Raw genomic sequence first — 19,603 nt, forward strand, 5'->3', positions numbered from 1 at the left:
CCTTCGCCTGAACTGAAAGTCCAGCATAGCTTGCCGGAAGCAGCCAGCGAGCAACGACATTGCGTTGCTTGCATGACGGATATTTCATGCTTGGAAACAATAGAGTCTCCTTGCTCCCACATATACTGCCACAGATGTGTAACAGATCTATTCAAATCCGCCATGGTGGATGAGTCGTTATTCCCCCCTCGATGCTGTGGTCAGCATATGCCTCTGGAGTCCACAAAGAGCTTCTTGTCTACAGAGCTGCTCAAAGAATATCAAGAAAAAGAACTGGAATATGGTACATCGAACAGGACATACTGTTATATATCCACTTGTTTGGCATCTATCCCCCCCAAATGCATTCAAAATGGCGTGGCGACATGCAAAATTTGTTCCTGCAAGACGTGCGCTATCTGCAAGGCCCCATCCCATGAAGATGAAGAGTGTCCTGAGGACATGGACATGGAAGAACTTCTTAATACCGCAGCCAATAAAAAGTGGCAGAGATGCTACTCGTGCCACAGGATGGTCGAGCTCGCCACAGGATGCAATCACATAAGTACGTTTTAGCTATTTGGATTCTCTGCATGGCTCTGCTCAGCTAACATCAGTCAGCATGTCGCTGCAAAGCCGAATTTTGCTACCAATGCGGCCTGCAATGGAAGCAATGCCCCTGTCCCCTTTGGCATGAAAATCGATTACTCGTACGCCAGGTACAGCGCGCCGAGAGACAGCGGATGTTGCAAGTTGGCCCTGTTGAATGTACGCATCGTCATTGGACAGTTTTGTACGGCGGCTATCAATGCGAAAGGTGCGAGGATTGGTTACCTAGATTCATATTCTCGTGCAATGGTTGTGGAATGTCGGCATGTCGGGGATGCAAGCGCTAGCTGGACAACTTGCATTGGTTTTGATGCTAGATTCGTGCATCAGGTTGCCGAATTATGCAGATTTGGTCTATTAGCTTACGAAATGCCTGTTGCTCATTCAAGAATGTGAAACCATTTGACACAAGCAATTTTACGCTGCGTCTGTTGGCTCATCGCCGCCTTTGACTTATATACAGTAGTGTAGTCTTCATTATGATGCTGGGTAGAGCGAGGTTGACTATCCATCTGGAAAATAACCCATAACCCATCATATCGAGTCCAGATCGCTCAACATCAGAATAGAGACATCCAGATCAGCATAAGCATCGTAAACTGAAATCTCAAATATCGACCAGCCATCTTATCCTCCTTGCGGGGCGCAGACTGCTAGTGTTGGCGCAAAGGCAAAAAATCCAAGACATGCGTGTGCTGCTCGTATCTGACACAGTGCTGGCTTACAACCGTCCTTCGGTATACTGCGGTTATATCCAAGAGTTTATATGTCTGCGTCATCTCTGCCAGGCCCTGGCAAGAAATCAATAGACTATTAACCTGACTGTGGGCGATGCTGAGGCAAAAAGTACATGTATAGATAGCAAATATCAGCCTCAGTTACCTTATCTATGGAGCATGTACGGAGTACAAAGTAAAGCTGATACTGTATCACGCACTGTGACATGACATACCCACGTGGACCTTTGGCGACACACAAGCCCCATTCTTTAAGCCTCTCTTGGCCGTCCAGAGTCCTTCCAAGGGCGGCCAAAGGCATGGCTCCCTTCTTTTGTCTCTTACATTATTCCGGTTGTTGTCGAGGCTGGAGAGAACGTGTCTGGTGAGTGAGTTTTGCGCGCATCTGATCTTTCGTCGTGGGCCTCTCTCTTTGCCGCTTGCGATCACGACAAACAGAGGAGTCGCCTGGTAAGGTGCGAAGGTGGTGGAATACATAGAAAGCAGCAAAATAGACATCATGAAGGCGTCTCTCTTTCTGTCGGCTCTTGCGGCGGGCTATGCGGCTGCGGACGACGTTCTTTATAGCAGGCGACTGGCCAAACGCGCCCTTGACGATGGGGGGCACTACAATATTTGTAAGGCTTCATCTATCTTCTATTTTACTCTTGTATAAAACAAAACTTAGCTCATATGTCTGTATACTAGCCTTCTTTCACGTCAACGACGTTCACGCTCATCTAGACCAGTATGTGAAGGCGGGAACAGACTGCACGGATCCCGCCAAAGGCTGCTTCGGTGGCTATGCCCGCATCAAGACAAAAGTCAGCGAGCTGCGTGTTCAATATCCCAACCATCTGTGGTTGAACGCCGGTGATGAATTCCAAGGCACCATGTTCTACTCGTTTTACGGCGGAGAGAAGATTGCCGAGACAATGAATGATCTCAAGTTCGATGCCATGACACTGGGGAACCACGAGTGGGACGGCGGCGATGAGAAGCTAGGAGTGTTTTTGAAGAATTTAACGTTTCCAGTCGTTTCGTGTAATGTGAAGAGCGAGTATACTGACCTCAAAGACACGATTAAAAACTATCACATCTTTGAGGAGTATGGCTTGGCTGTCATCGGGGCATCGACACCGACTACACCTACGATTTCACACGTCGGTCCCCTGACCAAATTTCTCGATCCAGCTGAAGAGGTTCAAAAGGCCATTTGGGAGATCCGCAACACTACCAATATCAAGCGCATTGCGGCTTTGACGCATATTGGCTACGATGTCGATCAGCAACTAGCGGCACAAACAGAGGGCCTGTCTCTCATCATTGGTGGTCACAGCCATACACTCCTTGGAGATATGGCCGGCGCAGAGGGAAAGTATCCGACCATTGTGGAAGATCTTGCTGGTAATGAAGTTTTCATTGTCACATCGTACCGCTGGGGAGAGTATTTGGGCTCGATTGACGTTTCTTTCGATGAGGAGGGCAAAGCTCTAATCTATCATGGCGCCCCAATCCACATGGATAATACGACCAAACTGGAGCCTAATCTTCAGGCCAAGGTTACTGCGTGGCGAGGGCCATTTGAGGATTATGCCAACGAGGTTGTGGGAACTACGGAAAACACTCTTGACCAGACGGCATGCCAGAGCGGCGACTGCCTTTTGGGTGAAGTTATGGCCGATGCTGCATTTGAGTATGCTTACAACCTTACCACAGACGTACCGGAGGACCTGAGGCCGAGCTTTGCACTCATCAATGCAAAGGGTGTTCGAGCAACCATTGACGCTGGCAACATCACCCGGGGCCAGGTCATTACGGCGTTTCCATTTGGTAATGCCGTTGTGAAATTGACATATTCTGGTGCCGACCTGCTCAAGATTCTCGAAGGCGCTGTATCCGGGATAAACCAGTTCAACAGCCAGAAACTGTCGTCTGGGATTCAAGCATCGCATAACCTCCAGGTTCAATACGACCCGTCAAAGGCCCCTGGGCACATGCTTGTTGATGCGAGGATTTCTGGTCAGAGAATCGACCCTGAGAAGAAGTATATAATTGTGACTGTGGATTTCGTTGCTACAGGTGGAGATAATATTCTGCCCAAGAGAGACGACTTTGTTGTATTAGATACACTAGATGAGGTGTTGGTAGATTACATCAAGGCTAGAACGCCCCTGAAGAATACATTGGAGAAGAGAATAGGAAAGGTTGGTACATTTGCGGGCAAGGTGCAAAAGGTGTTTTCAGCTTAGATTATGCATAGATGAAATGGTTATTAGGTATATATATTTGTTATTCTTTGTATCTTTTTATTTCACCGGGCAGAATAATTAGCGATCTCGTTTCTGTAAAGACGCATCAAATTGACACGACTCTCTCAAGCTGTCGGCCTTGTATATGTTAGTTCTGTAACTGTCATGGCCGTATCTAGCGTTTTACTTGGATACCTGATTGGCTTAAACGAAAATCTCGCCTCACAGTGGCCGCTTGTAATCTCTTTCCTTTCTGTTGCTTCGGAGACTTTTTTGGCGTGATGGAAGCCCTCCTTTGTCCATTGACCGAGGCATTATCGTCAAAAGGCCCATTGAAAGATCTTTCAAGTGTGCAGTAACTCTCCACTGGAGAATCGTCTTCGACAACGTGACGACGCTGAGTCTCTCCATCTACAGCCTGACGCTCAAAAATGATGCTAAAGACTGTGAATGTGAGGCACGCAAGAATGCCGATACAGGCAGATATAGTAATGAGGAAGAGAACGGGCCAGAGTCCGTCGGTGGACATTTTGACGAGTGGTATGGGTTGGTAAGGACTATTAGAGGAACAACCTTAATTTAGTCAATTCTGCTCTGCTTGGATGAGCAAGTAGAGGTCTTGAGTATAATATATTTCATTGGACTATATAACTTATCCCGATGAACTATGAAATACCATGTATCGCAATCACTGCAGTAGCTTTGAGGACAGAATCACGAATTGGCTTATTCAAGAAAGCCGTGAATCACAGATCCAGATAGTCGTCCAAATCTATCATGCTAATACGGATATTAATGTCGTCCTCCTATACAGAATGTCTCGGGCAAAGAGGGCAGAAGCATCAATATGCTTCAAGCGCAATACCCTGCTCATTCTACAGTTCAACAGAACAACAATGACACAGCAACCTTCATCAACGCTCCCGCATCCGAAATTAAAGTGGCAAAAAAAAAGAACAAACAAACAAGAAAGCGAGGCCCCCTGCATATACGGAATGCTGCTACCAACTTCAGAGCTAGGCCCCCATTTAGGCAACCCTTGCTCCTGAGGCTGAAATATTCTGTGGATATATGAGGTCAAAGGAGGAACTTTTGGCTGCCTGTGGATGATTCAGCAGCAGAAAGCATCAGAGAGCTACGCAAAGACAGGGACGCCAGCTGGACGGCAGCCAGGACCACTATGTGCACCTTTATAGGCTCTAATTCAGACCCTTGATGACCAAATGGACAAAAGATCTTTGAATTCAAGGTTTTCATCAAGCGATAGTATAGTATGGCATATGTTGATCTAGCTAGATCCTGCCACCCTATTCAAACAACAGAGTCATGACACATTCCATCCCATCCCATCTGAGCGTCAAGCAAACAGTAAATTAATAAGTGTATCGGAAATCGGGACTCGCGTCCTCCTAGTCATAAGTCAGCTATTGCCTCATGACATGGCAAACATAATGCCAAAAAAAAATCGCGGGCACTTACATCGTGAGCCTCCAGCGTAACACCCTGCGTATCAGCCTTCCTGTTCAGCCTCCAAAAATTCAAATCGCACACCACCACCAAGACAATGTTCAGCAGCGCGCAGGCAATGCACGCATACATGCCGGGCTTGTACCCCGTCGCCGCGTCCTGCTGCCGAAACACCAAGCTGCCCGCAATGCCGCCAATCCCCCCGAAGCCCACGAGCGTGGCGCTGCAAAAGGCCCGCTTCCACTGGCCGCGCACGTTGTTTGCCTGGAAGGACATGACGGAGGGGATGTTGCTGTTTGCGCCGGCCGTGACGAGGAAGACGCCAAAGTAGCGCACGCCGGCCTGTTCGGCCCAGCCCATGATGGGGAGGCCGATGAGGCAGAGCACCATGTTGAAGATGACGATTGGGCCGCGGACACGCAGCTTGTCGCCCACCCAGGCGGCCGAGAACATGACGATGCCGGTGAATGCATAAGGGGGTGCGACGAGGCATTGGGATTCACCAACGGAGAACTTCATGCTGCGCGTGAGGATAAGGGGCAGTGAGTAGGCCAGTGAGTACGTCATGGTGGTGCTGTTGAAGAACATCATAGCATAGGCCCAGATCTTCCAATCCGCTCCGGCGCTCAGGAACTTCTTGAGGTTGAACGGCGGGGCCTCGGTGTCGCCGCGGTCGCGCTGGATGCGGTGCACGATCCATTGGCGCTCCTTTTGGCCGAGGAAGCTCCAGGTGAGGCGCGTGGAGTCGGGGAAGTCGACGAGGAGCCAGTAGCTGGCGACGCTGAGGGCGCAGGTGATGGTGCCTTCGATGATGAAGATCCAGCGCCAGCCGCTGAGGCCTTCGCGGCCGTTGAGATGCATGAGCTGTTTGGATCGTTGTGAGATTTCATGTACATATTAGTGAGGAGATTGGGGGGATGACTTACACCATAGGCCAAGATACCGGCAAAGGCGGAGGCGACACAGCCGACAAGATAGAATGCAGAGTACCGTTTTCCAACCTCATCTATAGGGTTACGCTGTATTAGCTGACATTGAATAATACCAAGGGGGGGAATTCAAATGCCGTCTTCCCACTTACATCGTGTATACCATGTGCTCAGCAAGTACACGCAACTCGGGAAGAATCCAGCCTCTAGAATACCAAGCACTGTTCTCAATGCTGCCAGCTGCTTAAAGTCCTTGACAAAGCCCATGCCAATCATGACGGCGCCCCACAAGAGGGTTATGAAGGCAAGGTGCAGCCGCGGACCGATTTTGCGGACGAGGATAGTGGAGGGTGGTTGGAAAACGATGTAGGTAGTGAAGAAGACGAGATTGGCAATGTTCTAGAGAGATTGTCATACAATTAGCAAAGTAGTTTCTTTGGACGAATTATGTGATTGAAACAGATGAAAAGACTTACGTAGCGGTTGCTGATGAGGTTCAGCTCAACACTCATGCCAGCAATATTGGCAGCGCTCATGTTCGTCCGGTCCATGAGACTGACGCAGTACATGGCCCCCACCGTGATAACCAAGCGGCGGTCGACGCGGCGGATGATGCTGCGCTGCTCGGCCTGGGTGAAGCCAAAGTCATCGTCTTCCAGCGGAGCAACACGGTGGTTGCTCTCCGAGTCTTTCATCGGGTCATCGACATGGCTGAATTCGAGCCCTTGCTTTTCAGACTCTAGGTGAGGAGTTTCCGCACTCATGGTGGTGAAGACTTGGAAGAAGCAACTTTGCTATGTTTTCCTTGTCACAACAGAAGATTTAAAGTGAAGAAGAGAAAAAAAGAAAAGTTTTTTTTTTGTTCTTGTCTCATTTGCAAGAGACATATTGAGACATCCCGAAAACAGGGGGATCGGCATGAAGAATATATACTTACATGCACGTTGCGTACCATCAGACCTGCCAAGATTCAAGCCGTTGGCCTCTCTACCCCAGGTTTCCACGCAACTGCCGCTGGGGATTCTAATTCTACAGGTCATATCGAACGTTGCCCCAAGGGCTGGGTAGCATTGGCTAAGCGTCTAAGCCGTATCATGCGGTTGATTTTCAATAGTCTCGGTACAAAATGAAGAGCCCAAGAGCCGAGAACCTTGTCGTTTCCCCTCTCGGTTGTTCATGCGAGGCCATAAAATGACGAGTGTCAGCTCCATCTTCGCAGCCATGCCCCATAATACCCATACTCTTGGCCAAGATATGAACGAATGAGCAGATCTTCCCCAGACTTTTTTTTTCTTCCCTCTCTTGTTCCTAATGGGTAATTTACTCGGTGGGGTAAGGAGACCGTCTCGGCTAGATTTTGGGCGCCCCCCTCTTGGCTTATCGCCTATTTTATGCTTATACCAGGGTTATAAGGAAGGGAACGCGAAATGTGCAGGGTGGCCGTGGCAAAATCCGGGGTCTGACTGACACCTAACTCCCCGCCTGGATGCTTAGATGAGAGACGTTGAAGTGGAAGAGGGTGGCTGGAAATTACGGTGAGTGGATGGATGCCTGGGCAGAGAAGAGACACCAGTTGGCTGCTAAACTAGGTAGCAGTCTAGGCTCTAAGAACTCACAACTCGTTGCTATCATAAGCATTACTCATTACACCCATATTCGTCTATTTGTGTATGCTTCATGTCGAGTCTTCCATTGCGACAAGTCCAGAAACGCCACAAGCTCGTGGTAAATACAAGCATCCCGTTGTGGTCAAATCTTTATTCGCGGGGAAGAAGGAAGCTAAACAACTCTAAACGCTCTAGGAGGACACTCTAATTCACTAGCTCATGTGTAGTAGTAGTACATGTATAAACGCTGTAGAGGCGCGAAAAAAAAAGGGGGGGCAAGAAAGGCAGTGACATTCGTTATCAAAAGGAAAAATGCTTTGTCTGGCGTCTAGACATCCTAGACCAATGCTATATTATGCTATATTATGCTATAGATACATGACATTACTCAAGACAGTGGCATCGATAAGCGAAAAGAAGATTCAAGGTAACAGCCCAGATTTGGGGATACATTGCAGCTGCATTCGCTCCAACCGTCTTCTTGGCCCCCAAGACCCATTGGCTCCCACAGAACAAAAACGCCACATCATGATCCATTCAGCCATGAACACCAAGAGACTAGAAAATAAGAATGAGCGCCACGTTTGCGCTCCCCCGCGTTTCCCATTGCCGCCACCAATAACACGTCGATCCGACCAGCAGGATACCGAGGCTCACCTCAAATCTTTGCTAGTCTTATCCACTCTTCAAGGCCAAGATTTACCTTTTTTTCAGCTTTCAATATTGGATCCCATTCTTCAAAGCTAAAAGCATGTTAGATGGAGGATACCAAGATATGCAGATGCCACAGAAATTCCCCGATTCGCCGATATCTCGTTGATAATTGCTGATGACCTTGTTCCTACTTCGCAAGCTTGCCGTCTATTTGGCTAGTGTGGACTGTGAAGTATTTGTGCTTGGCATCAGTCTTCAGCTCATCCGCAGGCTGTATCATCTATAGATTGCTTAGTCAACTGTTGATGGCCCGGTAACTCATCACTTGGGTTGCTCCTATCTCGTCTACTCCTTGATCAGACTCCAATTCTCAAAGCAGCACCAGAGTCAAAGCAAAAAGGGCCCAAATATCAATGCTTGACTATCGCCTAGTATCGTGTTACTGCAAATAATAAGAACCAACTGAATCCAGCACAATCCATACAAAGCAATCCTACCAAGGTCTAACCAGACCAAGCCAAATCGAACCCCAACCCTAGCCGTGCAGCTCATCACCGCAAACGATGCCCTGGCATCTAATAGCCCATCTCAAGAAACATACCATTTCGAAAACTCCGCACCATCAAGAGACGCCTGTAGTCTTGTAATTGGTATTCTGTGCTATCCGCCACCTCGTTTAACCCCACCCTGATCGACTATCCAAGAAAAGAAAATACCGTACCATTCCAAAAATATGCCATGAAAACGCTGATGAAAGAATACGAAACCACAAACGAGGCTTATCCAATAAAAATCATCGTATGAGTACTTGGAGATGCAGAAGGAAGACGATGTTTCTCATCAAAGATGAGATGACAGCACTGGCTCACACACAAGGCCCCTTCAACTTCTCAGCCCCTGGGCTCTCTACGCAGAGAACCCAAACCGCTTGGCAACCACGCCGCCGAATCGTTGAACGTTGTGCCAGAACAGGCCGGCGATGCCAACAATGGTAAACACCTGCAAGATCTCAAAAGGGTTTTTCGCACGGACCTTGGTTTCGACAAAATCAACCTTGGATCCGGCCATGGCGGGGAAACGCCCAGTTGTCAGGTATTGTTCCATTAGCTCGTCTTTCTTGTACCATTCGTTGCGCAGCCAAAGATCAAATTCATCTGCGTTATCGAGAGGTATGTCTGACATTTTGAATTTTCGCCAGAAAAAGTTGACCGACTTGGGCGGCCGGCCTTGGAAGTAGGTGCTGCCCAGAGTGAAGATATCCTCGCCGTATTTACCTCGGCTGTTTCGACAAGAGTTAGTTGCCTTGACCTCTACATGATTTCTAATGGCCCATGCCACAATAAGAACACTTACTCAATACCCTCGTACGCGACCGTGCAGTCATAAACATAGTCTACTGTTCCCCTCAGCTCGTTCAGGCAGAAGAAGCTGCCGGTGCTGCGGGGGAGCAGCATATGCTCGGGATCTTTCCATCCATTCTTGTTCGCCCAACTCGCAGATTTCCGTCGACCGTTTCCAGAAATGTTGGTGCCTTCGGGAAACAGGAGTAGCCACATGGGCACGCGATACGTCTTCCCGCTGGGATCAGTCTTGGTTTGCTTCAGCTTCCCAAGCCGATACGCAAGCCGGGGCTGATCCTTTGCCATCTTCCTCGACATGAAGATGAAACCGTAAAACTTCATGCCCCAGCCAACGAGAGGGATGTACTGTAGCGACTCCTTCAGGATGATGTATATGTGGCCATGCGCAGAAGGTCGGTTAACGTAACCGACCCACCAGAGATACAGCCAGTCCGTATAAATCTACCGATGCTAGTTAGCTCAGCTTTGACAAACATTCTCTCGCTAGAATTAGGATGAAACCAAGTGTGATCGCAAATGAGTCAGGCTGTGATGGGAATCCGCCAAACCGCTGCTGTCCCTCAGAGGGTCATCTTACCTGATGATTCGCAATCATAACGATGCGCTCCGGAAAGTTGAATTGCACGCCATTACCTTCCGTGGGGAGGATTTCTCCTGCTACCGACTCATCACCGCTGATCCGGATCGTTGTCGGACCCCAGATCTGCGTCATTAGAATGGTGGTGATGGCAAACAGTCGCTTGGTCATTGACATGTAGTCATAGTATATATCGCGGTTAACAAAATACAGCCAACAGCCGAGGACCTGCGTAATGACGATGCTGCAACACCAGAATGTTAGTGAGAGGCGGTCTCATCATGGTGTGTATTGCGGCAAGACGGGAGCAGGGGACATGGAGGACATGGAGGACATGGAGCAAACAGCAAACGTACGTGACACAGCAAGTTAGGAAGTAAATGGTAAAAGCCAGCCCTCGCAGTATCTGCATGGCCTTACCATGGCCCCGTTTGCCTGATGGGTGAGCATCTTTAGGGCTTGTAGAGGCCTTTTTGGATGCTTGGCTGAGCCCCATGGCAATCGCGGGAGCTGGTATGTTGGTCTCGGACCCGTCGGTATCCTTGCTAGGAGCCATGAACGAGCCGCGGTTTCTTGCGCAGGTGGAATTCCGGGATGTTCAGACGGATCGTCTAATATGTAACTGCAAATCAAGCCCAGCAGCCCGGCATGAGGCTCAAGACTGAGAGGGGGAAACTGAGGCGGTGATGTGGCTTCTCGGCGGTTATACCTAGCCTCGCGCCAGCTATTGGACGAGACACGACGGCACAACGGCCAGGCACAGGCGTCCCAGATAGGACACGGCACGGATGCGAATTGCCGGCAGCTTCAGGCAGGCAGGGCCACAACAGGGCAGCTGAGGTGCTGGCGTCAGGTGCGGACAGTCCGGGATCCCAGCTCTGCGCTCACAAGCAGCGTCGCACTTCGCAGACCAGGTGCTTGCTTGCTCGAACGATCGTCTCTGCGGATTCGAGGTCAGGCAGACGGTGCAAGGTGAAGGTTTGGCCGGCGACGGCTGGGAGCAGCACATGATGACGCACGGCGGCCCTGCGCTGCGGCTGCTTATTCGCTCCCTGCGTCTGCCTAGCTGTCATGCTGCAGTTGGCGCTCAGCAGCGCAGCCAGCCAGCCAGTTCAGCCCTGGAGCCCCGGAGCTAGCCAGAGCCAAGTCTCGTGTGGGGGCTGGCGCAGGCTTCGGGTTCCTCCAGAGCCCGTGAGTCGCTCGAGGCTGTCAAGCTGTGCCATGCTATGCGCGTGTTGGAGAAGAGCAGAGCAGAGTGGGCTGGGCTGGGCTGGTGGCGCATTATCGAGTGCCTAATCGGTCTAGGGCGGTGACCGAACGCGGCGAGTCTGCCGGACAAATGGCGGGAGCCGGGCGTGCTCTCTCTACTGTATCTTCTCTCGTGCTCCCGAAGTGGCTTGAGCGCAAACAAAGCCATCAGAGAGAGTGCCTAGCAGTGTTTGGAGCATCCTTCGTCTTCCACGCCCCATGCAGCAGCGAGACAAGCGACAACCAGGTACTGTCTATCAGATAAGGTATGAAACGAAACCTGCCTTGAGTCTCGAGGTGACCTGATCACATGTCACTGCGCAGGGTCATCCACCAGAGTCATGTCTCGTATAGGCACCTTGTAGCTTGGCAATGCATTGCTACAGGTACCCGGCAGCTACCCCGCCTACCACAAGCAGCAGGCGGTGGAGACCGGAGGCGCTCCCGAGATGGAGCCCTTTGCAACAATCACCTGTTACCAAATACCAACCACCTGCTATGTACCTTCAATACATGTAGTGGCCGTGCACGCACCAAGGTACCCGACTGTTTGTTCTGGCGGCAGCATCAAGCAACAGGTTCTTTTAATAGCATCTACATGGGTCGTTTGAATGCAGTTCCTGAATCGAGATGCTCGTTGCCTCAAAGCATCTGTGTACAAGCTGAACAGCCTCCTGCCAATGAGAGAAAGGAAAAGAGGGGTCTAGAAAACACCATCGTAAGTAGACCAGTAACGCGACGGCCAGGATGTTTGGAGTATGTTTTCCCCAGCCACGAACAAAGTGACGCTTGTTTGCAGATCGTGAATGATCCGCCATCGTTGGCAGAGCCTCCCCCAATCTCCTGGGCCAGTACACAAGCTTGACATCAGGTGGCAATGAGCGGGTCGTTCCGCTGCGTACTGCGGCCAATTATCTGAGCGGTACGGCCCGTGTAGGTCGTTGGGCCAATTTCATTTCTTGTCCATCACTACGGGGAAAGAATGGAGTATATTGACAAAATGACTCGACGTCGAGCTGCGCAGACAAAGTACCACCACGCTCAAGCCTCTGGACGAATACCGGCTGTCCCATACTAGACGAAAGAGGAATCAAACTTGGCCAAATCCGTCTCCTCGATTTCATCAGGATTTTATCTGTATTACATTGAATGGGGCGTTAAGATATCTACCTGATAAAGGCAGTCAAGGTTTGCATTTGGGAGCGAAGCACAAGACGGTTGGCTCCGCTGCTAAGAAGACACCTTGATTCCCAAGTTGTAAGAGTTTTTCAGGTCGAAGAGCGTCAAAGGTTCCAGCGATATACTTTGGAAAACGGGAACTTTACTAAAGGCTCATTTGGCAGCCACCTGGCGGCGGGAATTATGTTCCCTTTCTCGATGCTATAAGCTATGAGACGTCTATCCCGTAAACAGGCACCAGCCACGAACGTTAGTTGCCCAATGCATTTTGCCGCCTCCAATCTTTAAAGGGATAGCTCGAAAATGCACCCTGCTGGAACTTTCTCCAAGTTTCCTTATGTTGGGGTCTAAGTAGGTGCCTGGAATAAGGCTGCATGAGATGATCGGTAAAGGTGGTTGAGTAGGACTAGAATGTCACCTGCTCGACTAGCATGAGTGACATCAAAATACAATGGCCGGAAGGCTGCAGATTGAGATGAGACGAGCCCATTGATTCAACAGATGGCTTTTCCCAAGTCGTCAATGCCAGTTCCGTGAGGGTTAATTAACGGAGAACTGAAAGTGGATCGAACAAAGAGCAAACATAATGCCCGAAACCCAAATGGGATATGCCTGCGCTCAGAGCAAGCGAGGTGCTGTCTCGCAATGGATAGTCTTTGCGCCACTGTCAAAATTTCGGAATGGCTAGTACAATTGCTCCAAGAGAGAGGATTGACTCTTGTTTGTCTGTGATGAAGTTATCGCGACGTCTATTGGCCTCCTTGACCCTACAGAATCATTACGAGGCGACGCAAATCCATCGCTGCAGTGCAGCCACCAACACTCTACACATGGGCCAATAGACCTGTTTTAGGCCGGAAAGTAACATCATGGGCTGGGGAGATAGCCAAAGCAAGCAAAGCTGCAGCGATACGCGAGCAAACAGCTTGCCAGAATACTGTACCAACTAAAGCTCCTGAAGACTGAGCTGGTATAGGGATAGTTTGGCAACTTGTTATTGCTATAGTTGACATATGATACTTTACTATTTTAATGACTATGGCCCTCGAACAAGCTCAACTCTGTCGAACAAGCTCCGCCACTGAACTTACAATCTAAGACGTTCAGTTCGCAAGCCTGTGTTGGTAAGCCATGCGTATTATTTCGGCAATACAGACAAACGTGGTGGCTAGTGAACCACTATACTGACCGAACCTAAGCAGAAAAGGAACAGCCGACAATTAATGAGCGTTTAGGGACAATTTCCCTTGAAACGACCAGTGAGCAAGACTGGGCTCCAGTCCGAAATCTATACAGGTAAGGTAACAACCTTGCACAGCAGCTTCAACAGCATCTGAAATATTCAGTCTGTGGCAACATGACCTCCCTAGGAGACATTTTTTTTTTTTTGGGCTGAGGAGGTGAAGCTGACAAGTATTACACAGATCGAGCCAATGGACGGATCGTCATCGAGCTTCCGTGATGCTGAAAGGATCGTTGGCATCAAGCTAGCAACCTACGTATATCCTCATGCAGACGGATACATCAGCCCAGAGCACCGGCAACGGTTCGCCATCCTCGTAGACATTTTCCAACAACATCTTCAAAAACACCCTGAACTGTTTCTTGAGCATTCAACCCGAACAGAGTTTCAGCTTAAGATGTGCGGCTGCCACAGGTTAACCGCTGAACCGTCGATTATTATCGCACATCCGTCTGATAATCTACGGACTGGCCTTGCGATCCTGAAGATTTTGGCCCAAACCCAAATCAGGGACCAGTATAAGCTTCACTCAGCGACTCGGTTTCAAATATACCTCTCCCTCAGGCCCACGTTTGAGTATCTTGCATCCCCTTCCGATAATCTCAGTATCTGCTTCAAGAGTCCCTATCTTTCTGGTGCTGTCCTCGCTTCAGGAGACAATTGTGATAGTGTCAGCACCATCACTTGCGGTATCCGATTTTCCAATACCGATGACACAATCTTTGCGCTGACGCCTGCCCATGCTTTAAAACAGAATGGGCAAGGCAATGAAAAGAAAATCCAGAAGGGTACATCTAGCTTGCAGTCTATGCCAAGCGAACCGCAAGCAACATGTGTGTTGGCCGATGTGGAGTACGACATGGCCGAACTCAGGCAGCTCGAGAAAGACTCAGCTGAAGCTATCGTGCACCGTGAGTATAAATCGAAGCCGGCGAAAAAGCATGGCGATGGCTATGTGCAGATTCCTGGAACTCGAGTTATAACGCCGAGCCGAGCCTGGGGGCGACTAGTCCAGCCTAATTCTCCCAATCTTGACTGGACTTTGGTAGAAATCAACCCAAGCCATGGACTTACAGCAGCTGACGACGCACGCCAAATATTTGATTTGGGTGACGAGAAGCGTGCGGTGCAGGTCATAACACCTAGGGGCCCGCTACAAGGTACGATTCGCAGGACACTTACCTTTATCACCAATTCCGGTAGCGACAGCCCCTTATGTGAGGTTTGGACTGTTACCGTGGCAGGGCTAGGTATGAATCCACTTCTTTTCTGACCTTGATGAAATCGATGCTGACTACCATACCAGGTGATGGAGATGTACGGATGGGAGACAGCGGGTCTCTTGTCATCGACTCCATCACAGGTCAACCGTGCGGGTATGTTATCGGTGTCAATCGCCTTCAACAACTATACGTGGTGCCACTATGCTTGATGCTGCAGCAGATTGCGGAAATGGTGTCTATTCCAAATGTCAAACCAGAAGTCTTCTTGAACCTCGAGCCGAACTGGCGACCCATACAAGCTCAGGGACCTGTCTTTAGGGTGCTCATGACTTACTTTTCCCAACCTTGGTCGCGGACCAGGATAGGAGAGCCCCGACCCGCTTGGCTGCGCAAACTTCGCGCAAAATGTGCTGGAGGATGGAATTATATCGAAATGGGAATCCGCGGCCTTTTTTCTCCGTCAACTGCCAAACCTTCAACGTACCATGGCTTGAAATGTCATAACCAGTGCGACGTATTTAGCGAGTACGATGTCCAGTATCCTTTGCTGCTGTTGAAAGAATACTAACGAATTTCATAGTGTCTCATCGACATTCGAGGATGTAGAAGGATATGGGTATGACGGCTCCCGGTGAGGATTTTCCTGTAAATTACTTGATAGCTGGAAACACTAACACTGGCTTCTTTGAAGGGTGCTTCATCGAGGAGACAGCAATAGTAGCCAGACCAGTATCACGCCTCTTCTCAAGAACCATTGCGGACAGTCTTCTGATATTTCCCTCGATACACTCGCGAGGCCCCCTCCTGCGAAGCTTCCTTCTTTCGGCTGGCCAATCACTACTGAGAACGATCCGATCAATTCCTATGGGCATCGGATATTCCCTGGAAATCCCATCATGGATGCACGTCTCTATGATCAAGTACCTTCCATCCTCAACCCTGTTCTAACCAGACCCCCAGGCTTCCGAGCTGCAACAACGCCCGAAGATTCCCTTCAAATAATTCAGCACACTGAGATCATTCAAAATACTCACCGCCTGTCGACACCATCCGAGTCCGCCAATGGAATTCTCGCAGGTGATCCACTGCCAGCGCTTCCTCGCTCGGCAGAGGAAGGACTTCCACTCCTTCCAACCAGCCTTTCAAGGAGGAAGCAGAGAAAAGTCCTGATCAAGGCCAGCCGCTGTCTCTCAGCATGCGCACTTGAGTTTTGCAACCGGCATAGACTGCCCAACACCGTCATCCAAGGCATGGAGTCTGGGGAACCGCCTTTTTTTGTGCAAAACCTTGGGCGCAAGAAAGCTCCATATTGCGAATGGGGTGAATTTGTGTTTCTGCTCAAATTTCTCATCGCAGAGCAGCAAATATCTCCCGAATTGTTGGATAGTGACTTGGCTGTTCACTTCAGGGCGGTTCTGTACACCTCTTTGGGGGTAGCTGACGTACTTAGGCATCCGGAGCCCCTGAGGGACGACAGAACAATCCTCAGGATTCTCTCCGCCAGCGTTCAAGTTGCCAGGATGCTCAATGATATGAATGCTATGGGTAAGCTTGATGATCTCTTGATGAAGACGGAGCGCAGGATTATTGAGGCCAGTGCTTAAGGCAGCGTGCAAGAGGGTCGCTGAGAATTCGGCATGAGGCGCAACTGTGGTCAATTTAGGATGGGATTGTTTGAGGGAAGTCTATTGGGATATATATTTAGGTCCCAGACACGTAGTATTGCGGCAGGAAGCATGGAGTACATGGTTGATTTTTTATCGTTCTTGGCGAGAGGAGGATGAATAGATGTAGAAGGATATTAAGGGGGGTTCAGTTCTTCACATCCTGTCAGCCTGCTGTGCAAGGAAAGGATGTTTATGTTGTTTTTATAGAGATTGTATTATTTCGTATGTTATTGAATAGATTATAGACAAGTTTCTTTTGCACTAGAGGTTTTGGTTTGGCTGCTTGGTGGCTTGAGCACGCTGCAGATCACCAGCATCTCGCGTGCGTAGATGGGCATGTAGACCGCCCAGCTTTGGTGTAGTGCACGCAGTTGTGCTTATAGCGCTCATAACGTCTACATTCGCTATAGCATTTATAAGTACAGCGCTATATTGACTCCAATTATCAAAAGGTATCTGGATTGTGCAGACCTCAAGCTGCTTTTATCAAGGCCATTAAAAAGGCGCTACTATATCTAGTTAAACAAGTGGGTGTCGAGCCTATTATAGCAGTAAACCCACTTTGATCAAGTGCCGATAGCTGCTCAGCCAAATGATTTCGACGTGCTATGACGCTAACACATCTTTCCACAACAGCTTGATTCTAGCAGCATCATGGCTTCGACAACGAACTCAACACATGACTCATGATCCCAAGTCGAGATCACCATCTCTAATACAAACAGCAACTCTTTTGTCTTTGCTGCCAACATGATGAGCGCCTCTTGCGCCTAAAAAAAAGTCATGGCCACGCATATTCGAGCTCTCCGGGAGCCATGGCGCAAAATTGCCCAAGCTCGGCCGAGTCGGCGACAGCTGCTGCTCCCGCCATCAGAGGCTTTTAGTTGTCGACGCTTCTCTATCGCGCACCCTCTGAGGCTTGCAGAATCGCGTAGCGTGGCAGAGCTGCCGGAGCGCACGCATCCGCGATACCTCCAGATCTCCAAGCCGGGCTCGTCGCTGCTGTCGCTCAACTGGCCGCGGCCGCCCCGCAACCTGCTGCTGGTGCAGAAGCTCTACTCGCCCGAGGTCACCGAGTCTGTGGTTTCGTTTGCCAGGCACATCCGAAGCGACTACCCCGAAGTCAACATCGTCATCGAGGCCCGTGTCGCCGTGCCGATCCAGCAGCAGCTCGACTTTCCCATCTTTGTCGTCGACAACGGCACAAGCATCGCCGACAAGATCGACGCCATTGCGACCTTTGGCGGCGACGGCACGGTTTTGCGCGCCGCCAGCTTGTTCAAGCTACATGGGTCTGTGCCTCCCATCCTGTCCTTCAGCATGGGGACCTTGGGCTTTCTGGGGGAATGGAACTTTGCAGAGCATAAGAAGGCCTGGAGGGAGATGTACATGAGCGGCAGCGACGTCAGCGCGGGGCGTAATGCTGCCGTGCCGCGAGGGACCGACGATGGCTTGGGCACAAGTGCGGCGGCTGGCGAGGGATGGGAGCGAGTCAAGGGCAAGAGTCAAGGAATCAACAGAGCATCTCGAGTTTTGCTGCGGCACCGCATCAAGGCGGACATCTTTGATAGGGCGGGCAATAACATCAACCACGAAGTCTCCAACACGTTGGCCAGCCAGCCCAAGTCGGGCATCGCCCGTCCAAAGGAGATTTCGCCTCCTCTGCGCGCCATCAACGAGATCTCAGTCCACCGAGGCTCTCACCCGCACCTTGCCATCATTGATATCTACCAGAATGGCCACTTTCTCACAGAAACAACGGCGGACGGTATCCTCATCAGCACGCCAACCGGCTCAACTGCGTATAGTTTAAGCGCCGGAGGTCCGATTGTGCATCCTCTGGTAAAGTCGCTGCTCATCACGCCAATCAGCCCCTGCAGCCTTAGTTTCCGATCGCTTGTGCTTCCTCTGGATACAAAGGTTACGCTGCGGATGAGCCCAAAGAACAGAGGCCGCGAGCTAGATCTTAGCATTGATGGCAGACGGTGTGCTGGGGTCTTGCCTGGCTCGGAGATTCACGTCGAGGGCGAGTTTGTAGGGCGAGCCGGCCCTGGAGAGGAATGGCATGGAGGAGTGCCATGCGTGATACGCACCGAGGATGATGATCCTTGGGTTGGTGGACTCAATGGACTCCTTAAGTTCAATCACCCCTTTGGCAGAGAACCTCCCAACGAGGACTTTTCTGACTAGTGGTACAGGCCCAGAGCCTCGTGAATACCCTAGGTAGCTACGTACCTATCTATATTGGACACGTCCCTAACCACGAAATGATACCCCCGTTCTACAGTCGACCGTAATGGTGCATCCCGCCGAGAAGAAAAGGCAACGAGGTGTGCAAGCATGGCTGGCTGCGCAGCTCGTAGAGATGAGCCCATGAATCGTAACTGACGATTTCAGCTCAGGGCCGTCAAGGCATAAACAGGGGAAGAGCTGCAGATTGACAGCTGAGCATCGACAGGACAGGCTAGCTGCTGTTAAGAAAAATAAAAATAAAGCACAGTAAAATACGATAAATACTGCTACCTTGACTTGATCTATGAGCCGTTACTTTAAAGTCGAGATGACCCAAATACTTCTATCCAGCCCAGCAAAAGCAGCTGAAGTGCTCGACATACTCGCATATTCCATCCCGTCAGGTTAGCGCAATCCTATATAGCGGGGTTTAGGCAAGCTGACAGGCATTGGCCGCCCTAGCCTTGACGTCAGTGGCCGCACCGCAGCTGCCACGGGGCCGCCTATGGGGAGCTGTAGCGCTATGGGGACTTTTGTAGGGGCTGCTGGGCAGCTGGGAGAGCTGTGTCGCTGCAGCTGCAGCAGGCATGATAGATAGCCCGGTACCTTGCTTTATCGCACCGCCAAGCGCGTCTTGCATCCTGCATCCTGGGCATAATC

General features: G+C 50.2%; 6 protein-coding genes across 6 annotated transcripts; 3 read left to right on the plus strand and 3 right to left on the minus strand.

The window, feature by feature from the left end:
* The first annotated feature begins 1,606 nt into the window (after nucleotides 1-1,606).
* On the plus strand, nucleotides 1,607-3,629 carry TrAFT101_009301 (uncharacterized protein). The gene is made up of 2 exons (XM_024902861.2): nucleotides 1,607-1,942; nucleotides 2,013-3,629. The coding sequence occupies exons 1-2, from the start codon at nucleotides 1,825-1,827 to the stop codon at nucleotides 3,554-3,556; spliced, it is 1,662 nt and encodes a 553-aa protein (XP_024755344.1). The 5' UTR covers nucleotides 1,607-1,824; the 3' UTR covers nucleotides 3,557-3,629.
* A 5-nt stretch (nucleotides 3,630-3,634) lies between these two features.
* Nucleotides 3,635-4,085, minus strand: TrAFT101_009302 (uncharacterized protein; the record flags this gene model as incomplete). Its single annotated transcript, XM_024901399.2, has 2 exons — nucleotides 3,635-3,694; nucleotides 3,783-4,085. The coding sequence occupies 2 exons, from the start codon at nucleotides 4,083-4,085 to the stop codon at nucleotides 3,635-3,637; spliced, it is 363 nt and encodes a 120-aa protein (XP_024755343.2).
* A 726-nt stretch (nucleotides 4,086-4,811) lies between these two features.
* TrAFT101_009303 (uncharacterized protein) lies at nucleotides 4,812-6,802 on the minus strand. The gene is made up of 5 exons (XM_024901417.2): nucleotides 6,429-6,802; nucleotides 6,105-6,351; nucleotides 5,950-6,029; nucleotides 5,036-5,887; nucleotides 4,812-4,965 (listed from the first exon to the last, which is right to left on the minus strand). The coding sequence occupies exons 1-5, from the start codon at nucleotides 6,714-6,716 to the stop codon at nucleotides 4,930-4,932; spliced, it is 1,503 nt and encodes a 500-aa protein (XP_024755342.2). The 5' UTR covers nucleotides 6,717-6,802; the 3' UTR covers nucleotides 4,812-4,929.
* Nucleotides 6,803-9,119: 2,317 nt separating this feature from the next.
* On the minus strand, nucleotides 9,120-10,707 carry TrAFT101_009304 (uncharacterized protein; the record flags this gene model as incomplete). The annotated part of the gene is made up of 4 exons (XM_024904288.2): nucleotides 9,120-9,492; nucleotides 9,567-10,015; nucleotides 10,152-10,395; nucleotides 10,508-10,707. The coding sequence occupies 4 exons, from the start codon at nucleotides 10,705-10,707 to the stop codon at nucleotides 9,120-9,122; spliced, it is 1,266 nt and encodes a 421-aa protein (XP_024755341.1).
* A 1,305-nt stretch (nucleotides 10,708-12,012) lies between these two features.
* TrAFT101_009305 (uncharacterized protein) lies at nucleotides 12,013-16,952 on the plus strand. Its single transcript, XM_024901401.2, has 5 exons — nucleotides 12,013-13,874; nucleotides 14,003-15,071; nucleotides 15,128-15,569; nucleotides 15,625-15,675; nucleotides 15,736-16,952. Exons 2-5 carry the CDS (start codon nucleotides 14,012-14,014, stop codon nucleotides 16,646-16,648), a joined length of 2,466 nt encoding a protein of 821 aa, XP_024755339.2. The 5' UTR covers nucleotides 12,013-13,874; nucleotides 14,003-14,011; the 3' UTR covers nucleotides 16,649-16,952.
* A 402-nt stretch (nucleotides 16,953-17,354) lies between these two features.
* Nucleotides 17,355-19,275, plus strand: TrAFT101_009306 (uncharacterized protein). Its single transcript, XM_024905626.2, has one exon. It carries the CDS (start codon nucleotides 17,495-17,497, stop codon nucleotides 18,899-18,901), a length of 1,407 nt encoding a protein of 468 aa, XP_024755337.2. The 5' UTR covers nucleotides 17,355-17,494; the 3' UTR covers nucleotides 18,902-19,275.
* The last annotated feature ends 328 nt before the right edge of the window (nucleotides 19,276-19,603 follow it).

The sequence above is a fragment of the Trichoderma asperellum genome, chromosome 5 (genome assembly GCF_020647865.1).
Source record: "Trichoderma asperellum chromosome 5, complete sequence".
In the NCBI taxonomy this organism is placed as follows: Eukaryota; Fungi; Ascomycota; class Sordariomycetes; order Hypocreales; family Hypocreaceae; genus Trichoderma; species Trichoderma asperellum.